At 40.1% G+C, this 18,223-nt stretch overlaps 1 protein-coding gene across 1 annotated transcript in view; it reads left to right on the forward strand.

Annotated features, from left to right (window-relative positions):
• LOC127654149 (B-cell lymphoma/leukemia 11A-like) overlaps positions 1 to 10,204 on the forward strand; it is a 37,712-nt gene extending 27,508 nt beyond the window's left edge. The window contains exon 3 of the mRNA XM_052141182.1: positions 5,388 to 10,204. Coding sequence (XP_051997142.1) covers positions 5,388 to 7,318 — 1,931 coding nt within the window. The 3' untranslated portion in view covers positions 7,319 to 10,204. The remainder of the gene's footprint in view (positions 1 to 5,387) is intronic.
• The last annotated feature ends 8,019 nt before the right edge of the window (positions 10,205 to 18,223 follow it).

The raw sequence follows: 18,223 nt of genomic DNA on the forward strand, positions 1-18,223 counted from the left end.
TTTGCCCAGTGCGCGTTTGTCTGTGAGTATGCGCTGTGTATTTTCCCCTCGGAGCTTGTCATAGGTAAGACATGTCATGCTAATTTTCAGTGTTTCGTTTCAGATTCATCAGCGATCTGCATCAAATAAATGTAGTTTGTAACTGTAATTCCCAATATTATATATAATTTGTTCTTAATATTATATATGAAATATGACATGTATATATTGTGTGTGTATACACAGTATATATATATATATATATATATATATATATATATATATATATATATATATATATATATTTGTATATGTTAGATATTTATTAATATAATAATATAATATTATACATTTAATTAATGCTGCAATTAAAAAGTTGTTAATTATTTTAGTCAGTCAAGCTGCCACAACCCTGCGTTTCCTTCTTTCCTGCTTTTCTAGCTTAAATGTTTGCTGTGTCTGTGGGACAATTGTATATGCTAACAAAACTTTCTACCCTGAGCAGACCAGTCTAGTTCATCTTCTCAAAGTCCCCTCTTTCTTTTCAGCAGACTATAACCTCCCCCAATCCATTCCTTTAAACCATCATCCCCTTCACCTCTCCGTCTGGTCCACTTTTTTTGTCTATATGCCTTCTTTAATGTGCGTTGCCAAGGTGACTGCTGACCTATTGCTTGGTGCTCTATGAGAGGCCCCAAGATGGCTTCCCGTTCTCACCCTTCTCTGACACATTCAATTTGTAGTTGGGGGTTGGGGTGTTTGTTATGTGTGTGTCCATGCATATGTCCAGCTCTAAAATGTCTTTCCTGTGTTAATGTATTTCCTTTTGAAACACAATTTTTGTGGGATTAATCGAAGGGTTTGTCGCTTTTTGTAAGATAAGCTTTCATTTCTTCACTGTCATGAACCATTATAGCAGGGGTCCCCAAACTTTTTTCTATGAGGGCCACATCATTTTTCCTTTCTATAATGGAGGGCCGTAGTCTAACAGAAAATGGCATGGGCCGGAGTGATTTATTGTGGAGATTTTATTATGATTTTAAATGGATTTACAGTATTATGCCTCCTAATGCTAGATTAATTTATTATTTATGCACCATACATATCAAGTGATATATAGCCTATTAAAAGAGCATTATTACTATCGTAATTAAATTTTTTCATATTCATTGCTATTGAAATCAAATTATTTACTTACTCATGCGTATTAGGCTAATCAGTGTGAACTATGGGCTTGTTTCTGGCTGGTGAGAAGTCCAATGTCAGGTTCCATTCCTGTCACAGCCAGTCTCAAAGACTGATGCAAATGTTCATCAGTGAGTCTTGATCTCATCGGATTTTTCATCAGTTTCATGCGTGAAAAGGTTTGCTCACAGATATACGTGCTGCCAAAAAGTGTGGACATCTTCATTGCATTCCTTCTGATGTTTGGGTAGGTCTCGTTAGGGAGGGCAGTATAGAATTCAGTGAGACTGTTGGGCTTAAACGCGTCTTTCAGAACATCACAGTTCTGTAACTCAGCCAACTCAAACTGATAAGAAGGCAGGGCTTCGTCAATGTCAGCAGAAAAAGGGTTCTGAAAAAGGCGGATTTCTTTAGTGTGGACATGTAGCTCACGGAATCGCACATCAAACTCCGCCTTCATCATTTCCAGCGCTTCCACTGATTTTCAGCTGGGAATGGGACCACTGGTTTCTCAGCTGAGAGGCTTTGGGTAACAGGGAGATGGGTGAAGTCTTGCTTTTGCACTTGTCCCACAAGCAGTGCTAGTTTCACCTCAAATGCTTTTATGTGGGAATACATGTCACATATTAGATTCCCCTTGCCTTGGAGCTGCACGTTGAGGCCATTCAACATTTCTGTCACATCTGTTAAAATGGCGAGGTCCCATTTCCATTTTGTGTCGATCAGTTCTGGGACAGTTTTGCCCTTTGTCAGAAGAAAAACATTGATTTCGGGTAGCAGCTGGTAAAAACGCCTCAAAACTCTGCCCCGGCTTAACCATCGAACTTCTGTGTGGTAAAGCACATCTCAGTGAGAAGACTCTAGCTCGGACAGAAAGACTTGGAACTGCCTGTGTTTAAGTCCGTTTGCTCTGATGAAGTTTATACATGACACCACCACTTTCATAATCGATTCCCACTTCAGAACCTTGCAGCACAGTGCTTGCTGGTGAATTAGGCAGTGTACTTGTAAAGGGGGCATGAGACCTCTTTCCTCCATTTCTCTATTCTTGCGTCCTATCAGTCCCCTTGACGCGCCAACCTTACTAGGAGCTCCGTCAGTCGTGATGCTGGCCAGCTTAGACCAGTCTAGATCCAACTCTTCTATCGTTTGGCACACTTTACCAAAAATATCCTCCCCTGTCGTAGTACCTTTGAGACTTTTTAGGGCTGCCAGCTCCTCGGACACTTCAAAGTTTGAGCTAACTCCGCGAAGAAAAATGAGCAGCTGTGCCGTGTCCTGCACGTCATTACTTTCATCCAGCGCTAATGCAAAAAAATCTAATTCTTTCACTTTTTCCTTCAGCTGGGCATATACATTATACCCCATTTCTTCAATTCGTCTGGTGATTGTACTTGCGGACAGACCGCATTTAAGACGTCTTTCTTATCGGGGCACACCTCCTCCGCAACAGCATTCATACATTTCTTTACGAACTCACCATCACTGAATGGCCTACCGCAGGTTGCAATCAGTTTAGCTACCTGAAAGCTAGCTCGAATGGATGACTGGTTCAACTGGGTTTGCCGTACAAACGTATTTTGCTGAGCAGATAGTCCACTTTTTAGCTTCGACACTTTGTCTGTTCTCATTTGGCCTTGTAAACTTGCATACTTGTCTCTGTGGCGGGTTTCATAGTGTCGGCGCAGATTGTATTCTTTGAACACAGAGACTGTTTCTTGACAGATGAGGCAAACAGCCATTTCTTTGCATTGAACAAAAAAAAAATGCAATATTTTTGGTTAAATACCCTGCATTCTGAATCAACTTTTCTCTTTCCCAACCGTTTGGCCATTTTGTTGTCACTTTCAATTTTCTTGCTGGATCGCGTGCGGCGTGCACCCGCTCGATCATGATGGAACGTTAATCCGGGTGAATCTAACAAATAATTTGGCTACTTTAATAATTATAACTAAGGGAATTTTTTTTTTTGAAAGCCAATATGTATTATCAAATACAAATATGATATGATTAAAACATATTTAAAATTAAATTGTAAAAATATTTCTCTGCATGGCATTGTTCAGAGGGCCGGTCCAAATGTGGGGGCGGGCCGTAGTTTGGGGACCCCTGCATTATAGGCTACTTGTTAGTCTGTTGCAGGTAGTATTTGGGGGAGGAACATTCGCATGCTAGAAAATGTTAACAACAATATGTATAGTGCACGATGAGTCATCAATATTTTTGGACCGGCTTACTGATGAGAAAGATTGCTAATTTTAAACGAGCGTATTGAGTACACTAGCATATAGATAGCCTCAAATCAAACAAACAGTGACTGAAAGCCACAAGATTCTAATTTTAATTTCATAGCCTCATTTCAAACTGGCAAAACTATTCCAGCTGCCAAATTAACATGTAAAAACGGGGCCAAATCTGGGTTTCCATATTCCATGTCGCAAGAGTATCCGTGTATGCCATTTGATGCTTTTTATAAAGGTGATTTGAATATGACAATAATTGTTAGTCTAGATTAAAATAGGGTCAGGTGTGAGGGCACAGATGCTTGAGTGAAGTGCAGTTATTTTGGGCAAATTGTGTGTAATTGTAGCCTCATCGCCTTTATGCTTCTGACAGTGTCAAACGCTCTGCTCTGGGCCCTGTAAGCACAACGTTCACGTCTTTGGTTTCACTTTTAATCACTGTGTGTTTTAGTTGGTTTGAAAAAGCTAATAATGTTAATGTTACATGTTAAGAGGATTCTTTACACATGTATTTTTTTTTTTTTTTTTTTGAGTTTGCAAATATATTAGATGTTCACTGAGGCCAGTTTCTCTAAACATTTTAAACACTACTCATCTAAAAAGTTGAATGTAATACCTTCAAATAAATGAACAAACACAAAATGCCTTAGATTTATCCTAGTAAAAATATTCTGCTGCTATTTTTAGCAGAAAAAGTGGATAAGTGTCCACAAATTCTTCTGACATACCCTTCCCTCAGCATTGCTGTTAGCATACAGTATCACTAAAAAAAATATGATTGTCAGCTGTTATCTGAGAGGAACAGGGTTGAAAGTAATCAATAAGTCGTCCTCTTAGACAAGGCCATCATGTAATGGCTGCTGTTGTTGAGGTGGGAGTTTTAAATGTCAGCAACACAGGATGATTAGCCTATATACATAACTAGCTAAGAAAAGCCATTGTCTTATATATTAAGCTAGCTGTTAAGAGACAGGAAGTGCCTGGGTCTTCTGTCTTTGTGTTTCTTTATATAAGAGCTGACAAGATGACCAAAATTAAAGTGTCTGAATTTGCTAAGCTCTTAATAAGGAACATTATCACTATAATAATGTATGCCTATTGTGAAGCATGAACTGGATTTAATTTTAACTCCTCAAAGTATATATGCGTACATTCTATAAAAAGCTTGAGAAAAGGCAGACAAGTCACAATGGCTTTTTATGATGGAAAAATCTCCCGAGGAGGTCACCACACCACACAGGTGGCAGCAATTAACTGTAATTTTTGCAGATTGTAATGATCCATAATTTACCAGCCTCTCCCCTTGAATGTTTTATGCAGTGAAAAAGTGTTTTGATTGGGTACAGGTTTTTTTGTTACCTCAGAGAGATGCAAAGCAGTTGAAAAATGACGCTGGAATGTAGACCTAGAATTCAGAACCTGAACAACCTCACTTAGAGTTTCATAAGGTCAGATGTTGCCTGTAAAGTTGCGACTTTGTGTGCCAACATGTTTCGGCAAGAACACAAAACTGTATAAATAAAGATGTTTACAACAGAATACACAAACAAATACATTATAGACCGTTCAGTCGCATGTATTTTCATTAAACGCTGGTGGTGGTGTGGTGTAGTGGATAATGCCATGAGCCGGAAATCCTTTAATTTGCTACTTCCTTACTTGCCCTACTGTGTTTATATGCACATCAATATGCTCTTAACTGTCTTAAAAATGAACATAATTAACCCAACAATGCAAGAAAATCGTGTTTACATTATTTAAGGTCATTACATGAACTTACACATTGTCACGTTATTAAGTATAACCAGTGCAAGGTTGTGCAAGTAAAGATGCTAACATTTTTACTGAACTTTCATTATGGAGCAAGATTAGCATTCAATATTGTTTATTATTTTAACATAATGTAAAGCTCAAACTTAAAGTAACATTTATATTTCCTAGATGGACTGCTGACCTTTCCTCTCTGCTTTTGTCTTGCAGAAAAAGATGAGCCCAGCAGCTACACTTGCACAACTTGTAAGCAGTCATTCAGCAATGCCTGGTTCCTGCTACAGCATGCCCAGAACACTCATGGTTTCCGAATATACCTGGAGAGTGAACCTGGAAGTCCGTTAACTCCTCGGGTGGCCTCTGCTCCAGGCATGGGTGGTGATTGTGCTTCGCAGCCACAGCTACACACAGCCCAGCGTGCAGATAGCAGCCCCTATAGCTTAATGAGGATAGCCAACAGAGAAGGGTCGTCAGTTCCTAGAGAAGGTCGATATCCTAGGACACCTCCACTCTTTAGTCCCCCACCACGGCATCATATGAGCCCAGATGATCTGGCTTTGGCCCCCCACCACCCAAGCGCCTTTGATAGGGTTCTGCGTCTTAATTCAGTACCCTTGGACTCCCCATCTATGGACTTCTCAAGACGACTAAGGGAACTGGCAGGGAACTCTGCTGGGTCCTCTCCGCCCATGTCGCCGAACCGTCCTAGCCCCATGCAACAGCTTCTTCAGCCTTTGCAACCTGGAGCTTCTCATTCTCCTGGACCTCATTCAACATCAACTCAACAAACTCCAAACATGCCAACTGTGAAGGCAAAGTCTTGTGAGTTCTGTGGGAAGTCCTTCAAGTTCCAGAGCAACTTAATTGTTCATAGGCGCAGTCATACTGGAGAGAAACCGTACAAGTGCCACCTGTGCAACCATGCTTGCACTCAAGCCAGCAAGTTGAAGCGCCACATGAAGACTCATCTGCACAAATCCTCCTCCACTACCTCCAAATCTGATGATGGTCTTTCAATTGCCAGTTCTCCGGAACCAGGAACAAGTGATTTGCTAAGCAGTGCCACCAATGCTCTCAAATCTGTGGTGGCAAAGTTGAAAAGTGAAAACAATGGCATGATCCCTGAAAATGAACAGGAGGAGGAAGATGACGAAGATGAAGATGATGAGGAGGAGGATGAAGAGGAAGAAGAGGAGGATGAAGAGGAAGAAGAGGAGGAAGAGAATGATAGTGAGGCAGGAGAGAGGGATGACATTATCTTCAGCTTGAGCTTAGAAGGTGCACGCCACCACGAGAACAATAGACAATGTCACAACAAAAGTTCGGAGGCAGTTCAGGTTTATCGAGATGCCCTAAACATGTACAAACAAGGAGACCATAGATCAACTAGCGAGACAGGCGGTGACAACTCCCCAAAAGAGTCTGGCCAAGTAAAGGAGGGAAATGGACCCACAGTAAATGGTACGGCCTCCTACCTAAATGACGACCTCTCTCGTAAACTTCTGGCTGGAAGTCCAGGATCCGACAGTCCTCTCTCGAAACGCATAAAGGTTGAAAAAGACATTGATCTACCTACTCCTGCAGTCCCCAACACTGAGAATGTGTACTCTCAGTGGTTGGCTGGATATGCCGCATCCCGCCAGCTTAAAGATCCCATCCTCAACTTTGGGGACTCGAGACAATCGCCTTTTGCCACCTCTTCAGAGCACTCCTCGGAAAATGGCAGTCTCAGGTTCTCCACTCCACCTGGTGAGCTGGATGGAGGGACAGCATCAGGGTGCAGTGGAACGGGAAGTAGGGCCAGTACGCCCCACCTCCCCACTGGTCGACCCAGCTCCAAGGACAGCCGCCGTAGTGACATGTGTGAGTTTTGTGGCAAAGTCTTTAAGAACTGCAGCAACTTGACAGTGCATCGCCGCAGCCACACCGGTGAGAGACCGTACAAATGCGAGCTTTGTAGCTACGCCTGTGCTCAGAGCAGCAAGTTAACGAGACACATGAAGACGCACGGGCAGATGGGCAAGGACGTTTATAAATGTGAGATATGCCACATGCCTTTTAGCGTCTATAGCACTCTGGAGAAGCACATGAAAAAATGGCACAACGATCAACCGTTGAGCATTGAAATAAAAACAGAGTAGATTTACGACATATTTTGCAGACCTAGAATAATATTTAAGGCACAGCGTCAGAGAATTATGCTGGGCAAAAATTGACGCATGACTTTGAGCCTCTCTAATGTGCAATAACTTAATGTTTTGTACTTTTCTTACTTGTTGGCATGATTTAATGTGTTAGCTTGATTAAGCATTAGTTGTGTTGCTGTTGGTACAGTCTTTTATTGAACGGGACATTTCATGTGGCAAATAATTATTTTTACGTATCATACCTAGTATTTGGTCATTTAAGCTTGTAATCTTTTGACTACCTACATTCACACTGGGGTTTACACTGTTAATAGGGGTATAGATTATAGGGTTACCAGCGAAAGTTTGAACAGTAATATTTTAGTCAAATACTAAACTTGTTTGATTTTTTGTTGTTGCTTGTGAAAAAGAGTGCCTTGGGTATCTTTAAAGCGTCTGTGGTTTCTGCCATTTGCCATAAACTTGGGAATATTGTTCAATGCAAAATAAGGTTCTTGCATCAAGTACCTATTGTGAATTCACTAAATGCAGGAATCCAGTATACGTTCTTGTGTATATAATTTATTAGTATAACCTATTGTGTTTTTAAGTACAATTCTTTTGTTGGTATGTTCATGCCCTTTGGCTTGGAGATATTTTATCTTGTATTTTGGTATCAAACTGTCTGGTACATTAGTACATTTTCTTTTAACATAGGGTCTCGATGTTAATTTGGGTTTTCTATGAAAGTTTTTAGAAAGTAGCCCTGAATATGTGTTTCACACAGTAGATAAAAGCAATTTTTTTTGGACTATACTGATATATTTCTATTTGGTGCATGGATCAAAATGTATATTAATTATGTATATATGTCAATTATGTCAAAGAATCAATTTCTTGACAGGGTAATTCATGAAAGTTTAAAAATATATCTTTATAGTCCCTGAATAAGCTTCTAAAGAGTTGTCAGGATTGAAAATCCTTTGAATTTCAAATTGAGCTCAGATCGATTAGAGGCCAGTTTTGATGGAGCAATGCAGTAATGTATTCCAGGTCATTTACACATTCTTGGATGAAAGTCTGAACACTTTACCGTTAACTTGCTTGATAAAGGTTATTTCCATACCATTTTCTTGGTAACACTCTACTATAAGGTTATATTCATTAAGTTATAGTTATAGTTAACACAATAGTTAACATGTTCTAACAATTAACAATCATTTTACAAAATGTATTGGGTAATACTAATACATTTTTCAATTAAAGTTGTTTATGTTACTTTTAGTTAATGCAATAAGGACTAATATGACTTTGATAAATTAATATTAGCCAAGATTTAAAAATTCTGTAAAATCATCATTTATTATTATTTCATGATATCTAATGCATTAACTAATGTTAATGACTAGAACCATATTGTGAAGTGTTACCATTTTCTTTAACACAACACTCTGCAGTTTCTAAAGCTATGTACTGTAAATACCCCTGTCTAATAGTATAAAGCACTTAGCCACGTTACACATATTTTGTGCCCGCCGAGTTGACATTCAGACTTTTTATTCTCTACATTATCCCATAGTGAATTTTATAAATAGCACTTGCCACTCAGCCTAAAACTCTGTGTCTGTCCTGCTAATCTACGGGCAGGTGGTTGAGTATAAAATAAAACCGCTCTCCAACAGCACGAAAACCTGCACTGTTTTTTTTTTCTGTTTACAAGAGACACTCTCCTATAGGATGACCATATTCTGGTTTTCCAAAACGATGCTAGACCAGATGCACATCATAATGCAACTAAAGCCGAATCCCGACCTTTTCGCAAATTTAAAAATTCCGGCCGGACGCTTTTTTAAGGTCCGAAAAAGAGGACATGTCTGGGAAAAAGAGGGCGTATGGTCACCGTATCTCGTTTCATCAATTGATGAGGTGTCATCACATTTTGTAAAATACAGTTAGATTATAATTCTTGGTCAGCAAAAAAAAAGGAAATAAAATAAAAACAAAAAAGAAAGAAAGAAAGAAAGAAAGAAAAAGAAGGCTGTTATTTAGGAGCTAGATTTTTAAATGGGACAGTGTATGTTTACTTCTCAGTTTATATACTCCAAACTCTCTGTTTAAACAGCCATGATATCTTTTAAGAATTAGATATTTGGGGTTTTCTTTTTGTAAAACGTTTGGTGTTTTTAAAAGGAAATTAATTTAAAGTGTTCAATTTTTTTGCTGCCCGTCTTTATGTCTTTGTGAATTACAATGTACTATGTAAATACTAAATGTTATTGAGATTCGTTTTCTTCTGGTTCTGTTTTTTTCTTTGCCATCCACAGTTCACCAGGATGAGATTGTAGGAGTACATTTGACATTTTATAGGGCTGACTTACTGTCAGTCAAAAGCTATTGTTTGCCACATCAGTGCATAGAGAAGATCTTGATTTAAATGTTCATCGAGAGTAGTCAAGATAGTATTTATATATAGGATAGAATTCCAGACTGTTCCTTATTCACTTTAAAGGTACAAAAATACCTGTAGTAAATTTCAACATGCTGCCACCATTTTTGTTTTCCTTCATTTGGCAGGATAATATAGAGTGAAACGTTTTACTGTATAGATCTTGAAAATGAGTTTCTAAGAAAAAGCTATGTGGGGTTTACATGGATAAAAGGCTATACAATGGTCTGTTGTACACAATCCTCTCTGACCTGTCACGATGATGAGGAACAGGTGGTTATATGATCTCTGGCCTTTGGATATGCAGTAAAGTTTGTTAGATTTTGGGTTTCCCTCTTTATTTTGAACTGACACTGTCTCCTCCCACAACCTGAAACATTCCAGTCATCTTTGAAAGAATGGATGTCATATGCAATGAATCAAGAGTCAATAAATACATTTAAAATGCATTTTGAAATACAGCAGTTTGTCTTGGTTTGTTTTATTAATAACTCACCTGGAATCTGCGGCAGCAGAAGTCTGCAAATTTCAGTAGAGTTGGAATGCCCGTCATTTGCAAAGTTCTACACAAGTTCTACCGTTGCATTTTTGTTTTCTAAGACCACACTTAGATGTTTTCGATTTCATAACATCACCATTTGCCAATGTGACACTAGAGAGTCTCCATTTTCAGTGGTGGAAATGTATTTTCAATGTGGATGATAGCTGTTAATGCTATTAACGTGATTTAAAACTAAAACAGTGTGTACGTGGCCGAATAATTTGATTACATTCTCAGCTCCATTCAACACGTTTAAAAGCATTCCACAGAATCCTGCAGATTTCTTTTTGCAAAAAAGATTAACAGAATAAGTCTGAGCATGTTTACACAAACAGAGCAGTAACTGTAACTTTTATCAGAGTTTTTCGGCCTGTTCTGTTAAACTATGATTTTAGTGCATTCAGCTATATGAATGTCCATTTCAAAAGGGGCGTATATTAAAAAAAATATATATTATTCTGATTTTGTGCACTTACAGTAGCACTGACCTAGGCTAACTTTTAAAAGTTCAAATAAATTAATTAGATAAGTGAAAAAACAATAACCATGAGAAGTTCAGGTTAAATCAAATTGTTTGCAAAATTTTGCAAAAAAGTTTGTTTTTTTATGGCATGGCTCACATCTACACTAGGATACAAAAGTCTGAGACTACGTTAAAAAATCGTGGATTTGTTATGATTATTATTTAAACAGAAATAAACAAAGTTTTTAACCAAGAAAAGTTTAGTTAAAAAATGTTTACTACTTAATTTTTTTAAGAAACCTTGGTAACACTTTACATTAAGTTTGCATTTGGTAACATAAGTTAATATGAACTAATCAATAAAAAATATATATATTTAGAAATTAAAATGAACAAAGATTAATAAATGATGTACATGCATATTGTTAATAGTTATTTAATGATAACTAATGCATTTACTAATATTAACAACTGGAACCTTAATGTAATGTGTTACTGAAATATTTAATATTCCAGGTCACTAATCAAACCTAAGCAAATGTGTCACATACATCATGTTAACTCTTTTGTACATACGGTTCATGAAAGTTCAAGTGCATGCAAGAGATTCTCTAATTTGTGTAAATTTTTCCATTTAACTATAATTTGTAATGAAAAGTTTTGTATTATATTAGAAAAGAATGCAAAATAGAAGCATTTTGACCTTTGGACCACCGTATGTGTGTGTGCATGAGTGAGTGCGTGCGTGCGTGCATGTGTGTGTGTGTGTATGTGTACACATGCATATTAACAGGTGTGTTTGCTTTGCAATACCTAAATGAAAAAGTTGGAAGTTGGCAGCTTTATCTGTTATCTCAGTCTTTGTCTGGTCATTTGGGGGTCTGTGTTATAACGTTAACAGCCTTTTTTTTTCCTTCTATCATCTTGTACTCTTTTCTTTTCTTTTTGAACTGGCTCTGACATGACAAAGTAATCTCTCTCTCTCTTTCTCTCTCTCGCTCTTTCTCTCTATCTCTCTCTGCCCTTGCTTCAGCACTCTATGTTTACAGACCTGGAGGAGATTAAAGTCCAGCTATAGAAAAGGATCCTGATTTTTAACCTGTTGACAGTTGAGATAAAAGCCCTTAAGGCTTGGGGATGGGCACTGGATGGGTTATGGCTAGATTTGTGTGTGTGTGTGTGTGTGTGTGTGTGTGTGTGTGTGTGTGTGTGTGTGTGTGTGTGTGTGTGCGGGTTTGGGTAGTTTACGAGGACATTTTTTAGGTTATAAACTGGTAATTACAAGGGTATTATGCTATAAATATGGTTTATGAGGACATTTCTAGTGTCCTCATAATTCAAACTGCTTAAAAATCATAGTAAAAGATTTAAAAGAGTATTTTTTTTGATGGTTAGGTTTAGGGGTAGGGTTTGGGGATTGAATATATAGTTCGTACCGTATAAATCATTATTTGTCTGGAGAGTCCTCATAATGATTGCTTCACCAACGTGTGTGTGTGTGTGCATGCATGCGTGCATGTGTGTGTGTGTGTGTGTGTGTATTTTACAGCGTTTAGGTGCTCTGCTTGCTTTCTCCTCTCTCAAGTTCAATGTCAAAGGGTGAACATTGGTGGTTCGCCGGGATCCTGATCCCAAACAGACCGTGCATAGCATGCATACTTTTCCCATAGCAGGTCAGGACCTTTGCTCTCTGGCTTTCTCCCTCCCCAGAGACTATATTTTCAGGCTCTTGGAGAGGATCACTCAATTCTCTCACAAACGAATACCTTTTGCCTTTCATTTGAGTCAACTTCAGCAAACCTGACAAGAGAGAAACCTTGAAAACAAAGTTTTGTAGCAGGCATTACCTTTTTTCTTATTGTGACAAATAATGTATAGATATTTCACATTCTTCATTAATTTTTGGTTACCACCTGTTTTTAAAAAACATAACTAATTATGGAGAAGCAATGCTGGTCTTCATCCCACCAATAGGAGCTTTACAGAATTGTGTGACTCTGTTTCAATATGTAGTCAGCTGCCTAGTGAGCAAGTTAAGCTCAGCCGACAGCATTTGTGACATAATTTGTGACATAATCCTTTATTTAAAAAGAAAAAGCAAAAATTACAGTTACAGTAAGGCCCCTACCATGGAAATGAATGGGGCCAGTCCATAAACAATTAAAGCTATTTAGCTCGTTAAATGAAGCTTAACATTATCTTTGTGTTTATTTTTGATTTGCCAAAGTATGCAATAGACTGGTATGTCTTAAGGCCAATATTAGGTCAAAAATGGCAAAAAAGAAACAGCTTTCTCTAGAAACTCTTCAGTCAATCATTGTTTTGTGGAAAGAAGGCTATATAATTCTTGAAATTGCCAAAAAATTATAGCCCTGTGGAGACTATTGCTATTGATCCATGGCAAGCACATGTTGGTCCGGGCGGACAACACGGCGACAGTGGCTTATATAAAGCGTCAAGGCAGTTTACGCTCGCTTCACATGTCGCAACTCACCCTGACGCTCAGGGGAAAGTGGAGATTCCACCCCTGATATGGAGTCAATTCGGCAAGGCACTGGTAGACCTGGTCGCCTCCCGAGAATCCTCCCATTGCCCGCACTGGTATGCCCTGATGGGAGCTCCCCTCGGCCGGCACACAGCTGGCCCAGGGGGATTTGCAAATACGTGTTTCCCACAGTGAGCCTACTTGCACAGGTTCTGTGCAAGGTCAGGGAGGATGAGGAACAAGTCAAAAAGTCTCATGGCACCGCATTGGCTCACCCAGACATGGTTCTCATACCTCACACTCCTCGCAACAGCACCTCCCTGGCAGATTCCCCTTAGGAAGGACCTTCTTTCTCAGGGATGGGGCACCCACGCCCAGACCTCTGGAATCTCCATGTTGGGCCCCTGAACAGGACGCAGAAGACCCAAGTTGTCTATGGCCACAGTGGTTTACACAATCACTCAGGCCAGGGCTATTTCTACAAGGTGGCTCTAGTCCCTGAAGTGGAGTGTGTTCGCTAAGTGATGTTCTTTCCGTAAGCGAAGACCCCCAGAGGTGTGCAGTCAGGTCAGTGCTTTCCTTCCTGCAAGAGAATTGGAGGGGTGTCTCTCCCCCTCCACTCTCAAGGTATTGTAGCTGCTATAGCAACAAGTCATGATGCTGTTGAAGGTAAGTCTCCCAAGAGGTTCCAGGAAGTTGAACCCTCCTAGGCCGTGCCTCTTCCCTCATGGGACCTATCTGTGGTCCTTCAATCCCTACAGATGGCCCTGCTCAAGCCCTTAGAGTTAGTCGAGCTAAAGGCCATCTCAAAGACCACCCTCCTGACCGTGCTCACTTCCATAAGAGGGTCGGGGATCTGTGAGCGTTCTTTGTCAGTGAACGTGCCTGGAGTTCAGTCCGGAAGACTCTCACGTAGATCCTGAGACCCCGACCAAACTATATGCCTAAGGTTCCCACGAGCCCTTTTAGGGATCAGGTGGTGAGCCTCCAAGCGAAGCTGCCCCAGAGGAGGCAGACCCAGCTTTATTGTTGCTATGTCCGATGCATGCTTTGCGCATCTATTTGGATCGCACGCAGCACTTTAGATGCTCTGATCAGCACACTCTACAAGGAGTACTAGCCATAGGTACTAGCCTTTCCCCACCACGAAGGTGAAGTCATGTGCTCTTCTCTCCCATGCGTGTTCCTGATCTGAGAACCCTGGATGTCCTTCCTCCTAGCCCTGTGGCTCACGAGTTTAGCGGAGGAATTCGTAGTTGACCCAGTACGTGTGCTAACATGCCCTGTAATGGGGTAAGTGCTTCAATGGTCTTGGTTACCCCGGTAACCTCTTGTGATGTCTCCCTTTTTCAGTAGACCCGCGTCACCCTTGGCAGATTCCTCTCTGCCCTGGTCGATTTGTTTGTAGAACTCTTCTCCTACGAAGGGCAGAACCTATCGCCGCACTTCTTCCATGTGCGGACTTAGGCCCATATGACGTATTCGCCACTTTTTTACCCTTCCCTTCAGTGTAGTGTGTGGCCTACACACTTTTCCCCCTGAAAGAATAGGATCGGAAAAGAACACCTTCCCCGGCACGTTTAATGAGCATTTAAAGGCCCAGCCGAATCTAAGTTTCTGTGGAGAGAAAAACTTAAAGAGTGGCTGGCGCGGCCTGCTCTCATACTAGATATGCAAGTTTGCACCAAGTTTGCCATAACTCTCAATTTTTGTAAGGTTAACAATATTCAAAATCTGTCTGCTGAGTTGTATATTGAGTTAAGCGCTATTTGTATGACGTACAGAGTTGCTGCCTATGTATAACGTTCCAAATCAGTCACTTGGAAATCGGAACTGAGGTTGCATTTGAATTAGGATGCTATCTTAAAAGGCAACTGCTTATGTAGGCAGAAGATACAAAGGCCCTTTCAAGGGAAGTAAGTCCAATCGGTGGCCATCTTTAGAACACTCCTGGCCAGCTATTTTCTTTGTAAACAGCATAAAAGTACAGCTCAAATTTACATTACTTCAATGGGGAAAGACGGAAATCTCCAAAATGGTTGGTCAAGATTATGATCAAAGAAAAATATTTCAAATCAGCAATAAAATCTGACGATATTTGTCTCATAAAATGTGCTTTATCTGAGATAAGAAAAATGACAGGTGATGAATGTATCTAAAATGTTATTGGCTCCGCAAGTCAGGACTTTTCTATATCCGCTGGACATTGGGCATTCTAATTTCTCCCATTTAGTTCTGTCTTGTTTCAGTATACTATACAGGGTCTTGCACCAAAGACAGGGGAGTGTGTGTGTGTGTGTGTGTGTGTGTGTGTGTGTGTGTGTGTGTGTGTGTGTGTGTGTGTGTGTGTGTGTGTGTGTGTGTGTGTGTGTGTGTGTGCATGCGTGCATGTGTACAGTATATCTCATTCTTTTGATTCCAGTAATCTTGTCCCCTTGAGATCAAAAACACACAAGTATTGCTCAACAGAGGTGATTCTAGATTTGCCCAGACAGGAGTAAAGGGCCACTGGATTAGACTGGGGTCTAGGCTGGAGAGAAAAATCAGTAAAAGGGTCGCTCCTTCTTTTTCACAAACAAGAATACACTCCACACACGTGTGCTTGGGGAGAGTCTTGGGGGACGTGACCTCTCCCCAGTGCCTCCGATCCTGGCCCCTTCTCCTTGGGTGAAGGCAGAGAAAGGTCAAAGGTGATTTTTTGGGGGGGCTCAAGATTAAGTTTCACATGACTGAGCACCTTTGTTGAGGCCATCCAGCAGAAAGGAAACATCCAAGAGGCCCTTCATGACTGTCTGAGAAGGGCCCCAAAAGTTCCCTTCCCCCCTTTGACCTCACTTCTCTTCTCTTCTCTTCTCTTCTCTTCTCTTCTCTTCTCTTCTCTTCTCTTCTCTTCTCTTCTCTTCTCTTCTGTTCTACAGAGTAAATAACAACATAACTTAAATTTTATGGCGAATTAAACCCTTGAACACCATTACAGAACACCAGACTATAGGCACACCTGTTCAGTTTAAATATTTCTGCTGTACCAAATGAGCTAAAGTACATTCAACAGTTGCCTCTACACATACAGCTGGACTACAGATTGGGTTTAGAACAAAGGAATGGTTCTTATTCAAAACCAGTTCTATCAGTTTTTCTGAATTGATAAAACACTAAACCCCATTCTCTGAACCAAATGCTTAGAGGACTAAACCCATTTGACAAATCAGTCTCTCTTTTTGCAAAACGCTAAACACATTCTCACTCACTAAAACACATTTCGCACTGTAATGCACTTGTGTTGCAAAACGGTCAACACAGGCAGCAAAAGTTAAACACAAGTACAACACAGTTGTCCTTGTTTACACAATGAATCAAAATTGTTCACACTTGTTTATAATGATATGCAAACGTGATGCTTAGGCTGAATACATCTCTCATTGACTAATTTTGCAGTTGCACTACATTTTTGAGTTTACTATAAAGTGTTTTTTCATTTAGAGTTTTCTTTGGGGTTTTGCAGTTGGAATACTGTATTTTTACAGTATGCAAGTGCTGAATATACAGACATTCAATACTGTACTACTTGCAGTAGTTACAGTATACAGTATATGCACTGTACTAATGTAAGTTGTGATTACTATACTTTTTTTACTATACTATACTTACGAGACTTATTATATACCAAAAAAATTTTTTTACAAATCCGTAACTACATGCCCTGGATGGTGTGTTCATAATTTTCTGATGTAGTGTCTAATTAATTCTCTGTAGTGTTTATATATTGACTGGCAGTGTGTATGATCAGAAAGCATTGTTTGATTTTGAGCACAAAAGTTGTGGTCCATTCCCCTCAAGTGTTTCAGCCTCAGGGAAGCTGACCCGCTAAAGACAAGCTGCCGCCACTTGCGCACCGGACCAGGCAGGGGAGTGTTTATGACTGCCGGACCCCGCCCCTAAAACCTGGACAAACCCCTGTGGACATTCCCCAACCTACACTGAGCCCCATGTCACGGCGAGGACACCAGATTCCCCTTTTGCTTGAACACTAACTTTTATTGCCCTTTTTTTATTATTATAATTTTTTCCCTGTTCTCCCCAATTTGGAATGTCCAATTGGTGACATAGTGACTTGCCTCAATCCGGGTGGCAGAGGACGAATCTCAGTTGCCTCCATGTCTGAGACATCAATCTGTGCATCACATCATGTGGCTTGGTGAGCGTGTTACCGTGGAGACGGAACGCTTGTAGAGGCCCATGCAATTCTCTGTGGCATCCACGCACAACTCACCACACGCCCCACTGAGAGCGTGAACCACACATTATAGCGACCATGACGAGGTTACCCCATGTGACACTAACCCCCAGCAACTGGGACAATTTGGTTGCTTAGGAGACCTGACTGGAGTCACTTAGCACACCCTGGATTCCAACTTGCTACTCCAGGGGCAGTAGTCAGCGTCAATACCTGCTGAGCTACCCAGGCCCCCTTTTATTGCCCTTTTTGAAAATGTTCTGTTGTTTATTATTTAAAATAAACACCTCTTCGAGGCCTGATAACAAATCCACTGTGTTTGTCTCTTAAGAGACTATTCTTTTGAATCTACAGCGTGAAACATATACCAGTGTAGTCTAGTTATCAGAATAATTACTGTTCAATTCTGTAGTAATCCTGTTAAAATATTAAAGAATCTCAACATTTACAGTAATAAGAACTCTTATTTGTAAATTTTTCCTTGTTAAAAAACATTCTCCTATCACAACATAATATGTAGAGACAACTATAAGTAAAGCATTAGTAGTTTGATTTCCCTGAAAAGTGTAACTCTGTGGCTCTGTGGCGTTATCAAAACAATGGTCTGGAGAGTCCCAACCAGCCCGACACGGCAACATTCGCTCAACCTATAGCAACCGTTTTTGGTGGGACTATCTGTATGTCCAACTAATGGAAGATAGAAGGAGTGTTTGTGAAACCTGATAAAAACATTTACACACTTCACCTTTAA

Source organism: Xyrauchen texanus, chromosome 13 (assembly GCF_025860055.1).
Source record: "Xyrauchen texanus isolate HMW12.3.18 chromosome 13, RBS_HiC_50CHRs, whole genome shotgun sequence".
Classification (NCBI taxonomy): domain Eukaryota; kingdom Metazoa; phylum Chordata; class Actinopteri; order Cypriniformes; family Catostomidae; genus Xyrauchen; species Xyrauchen texanus.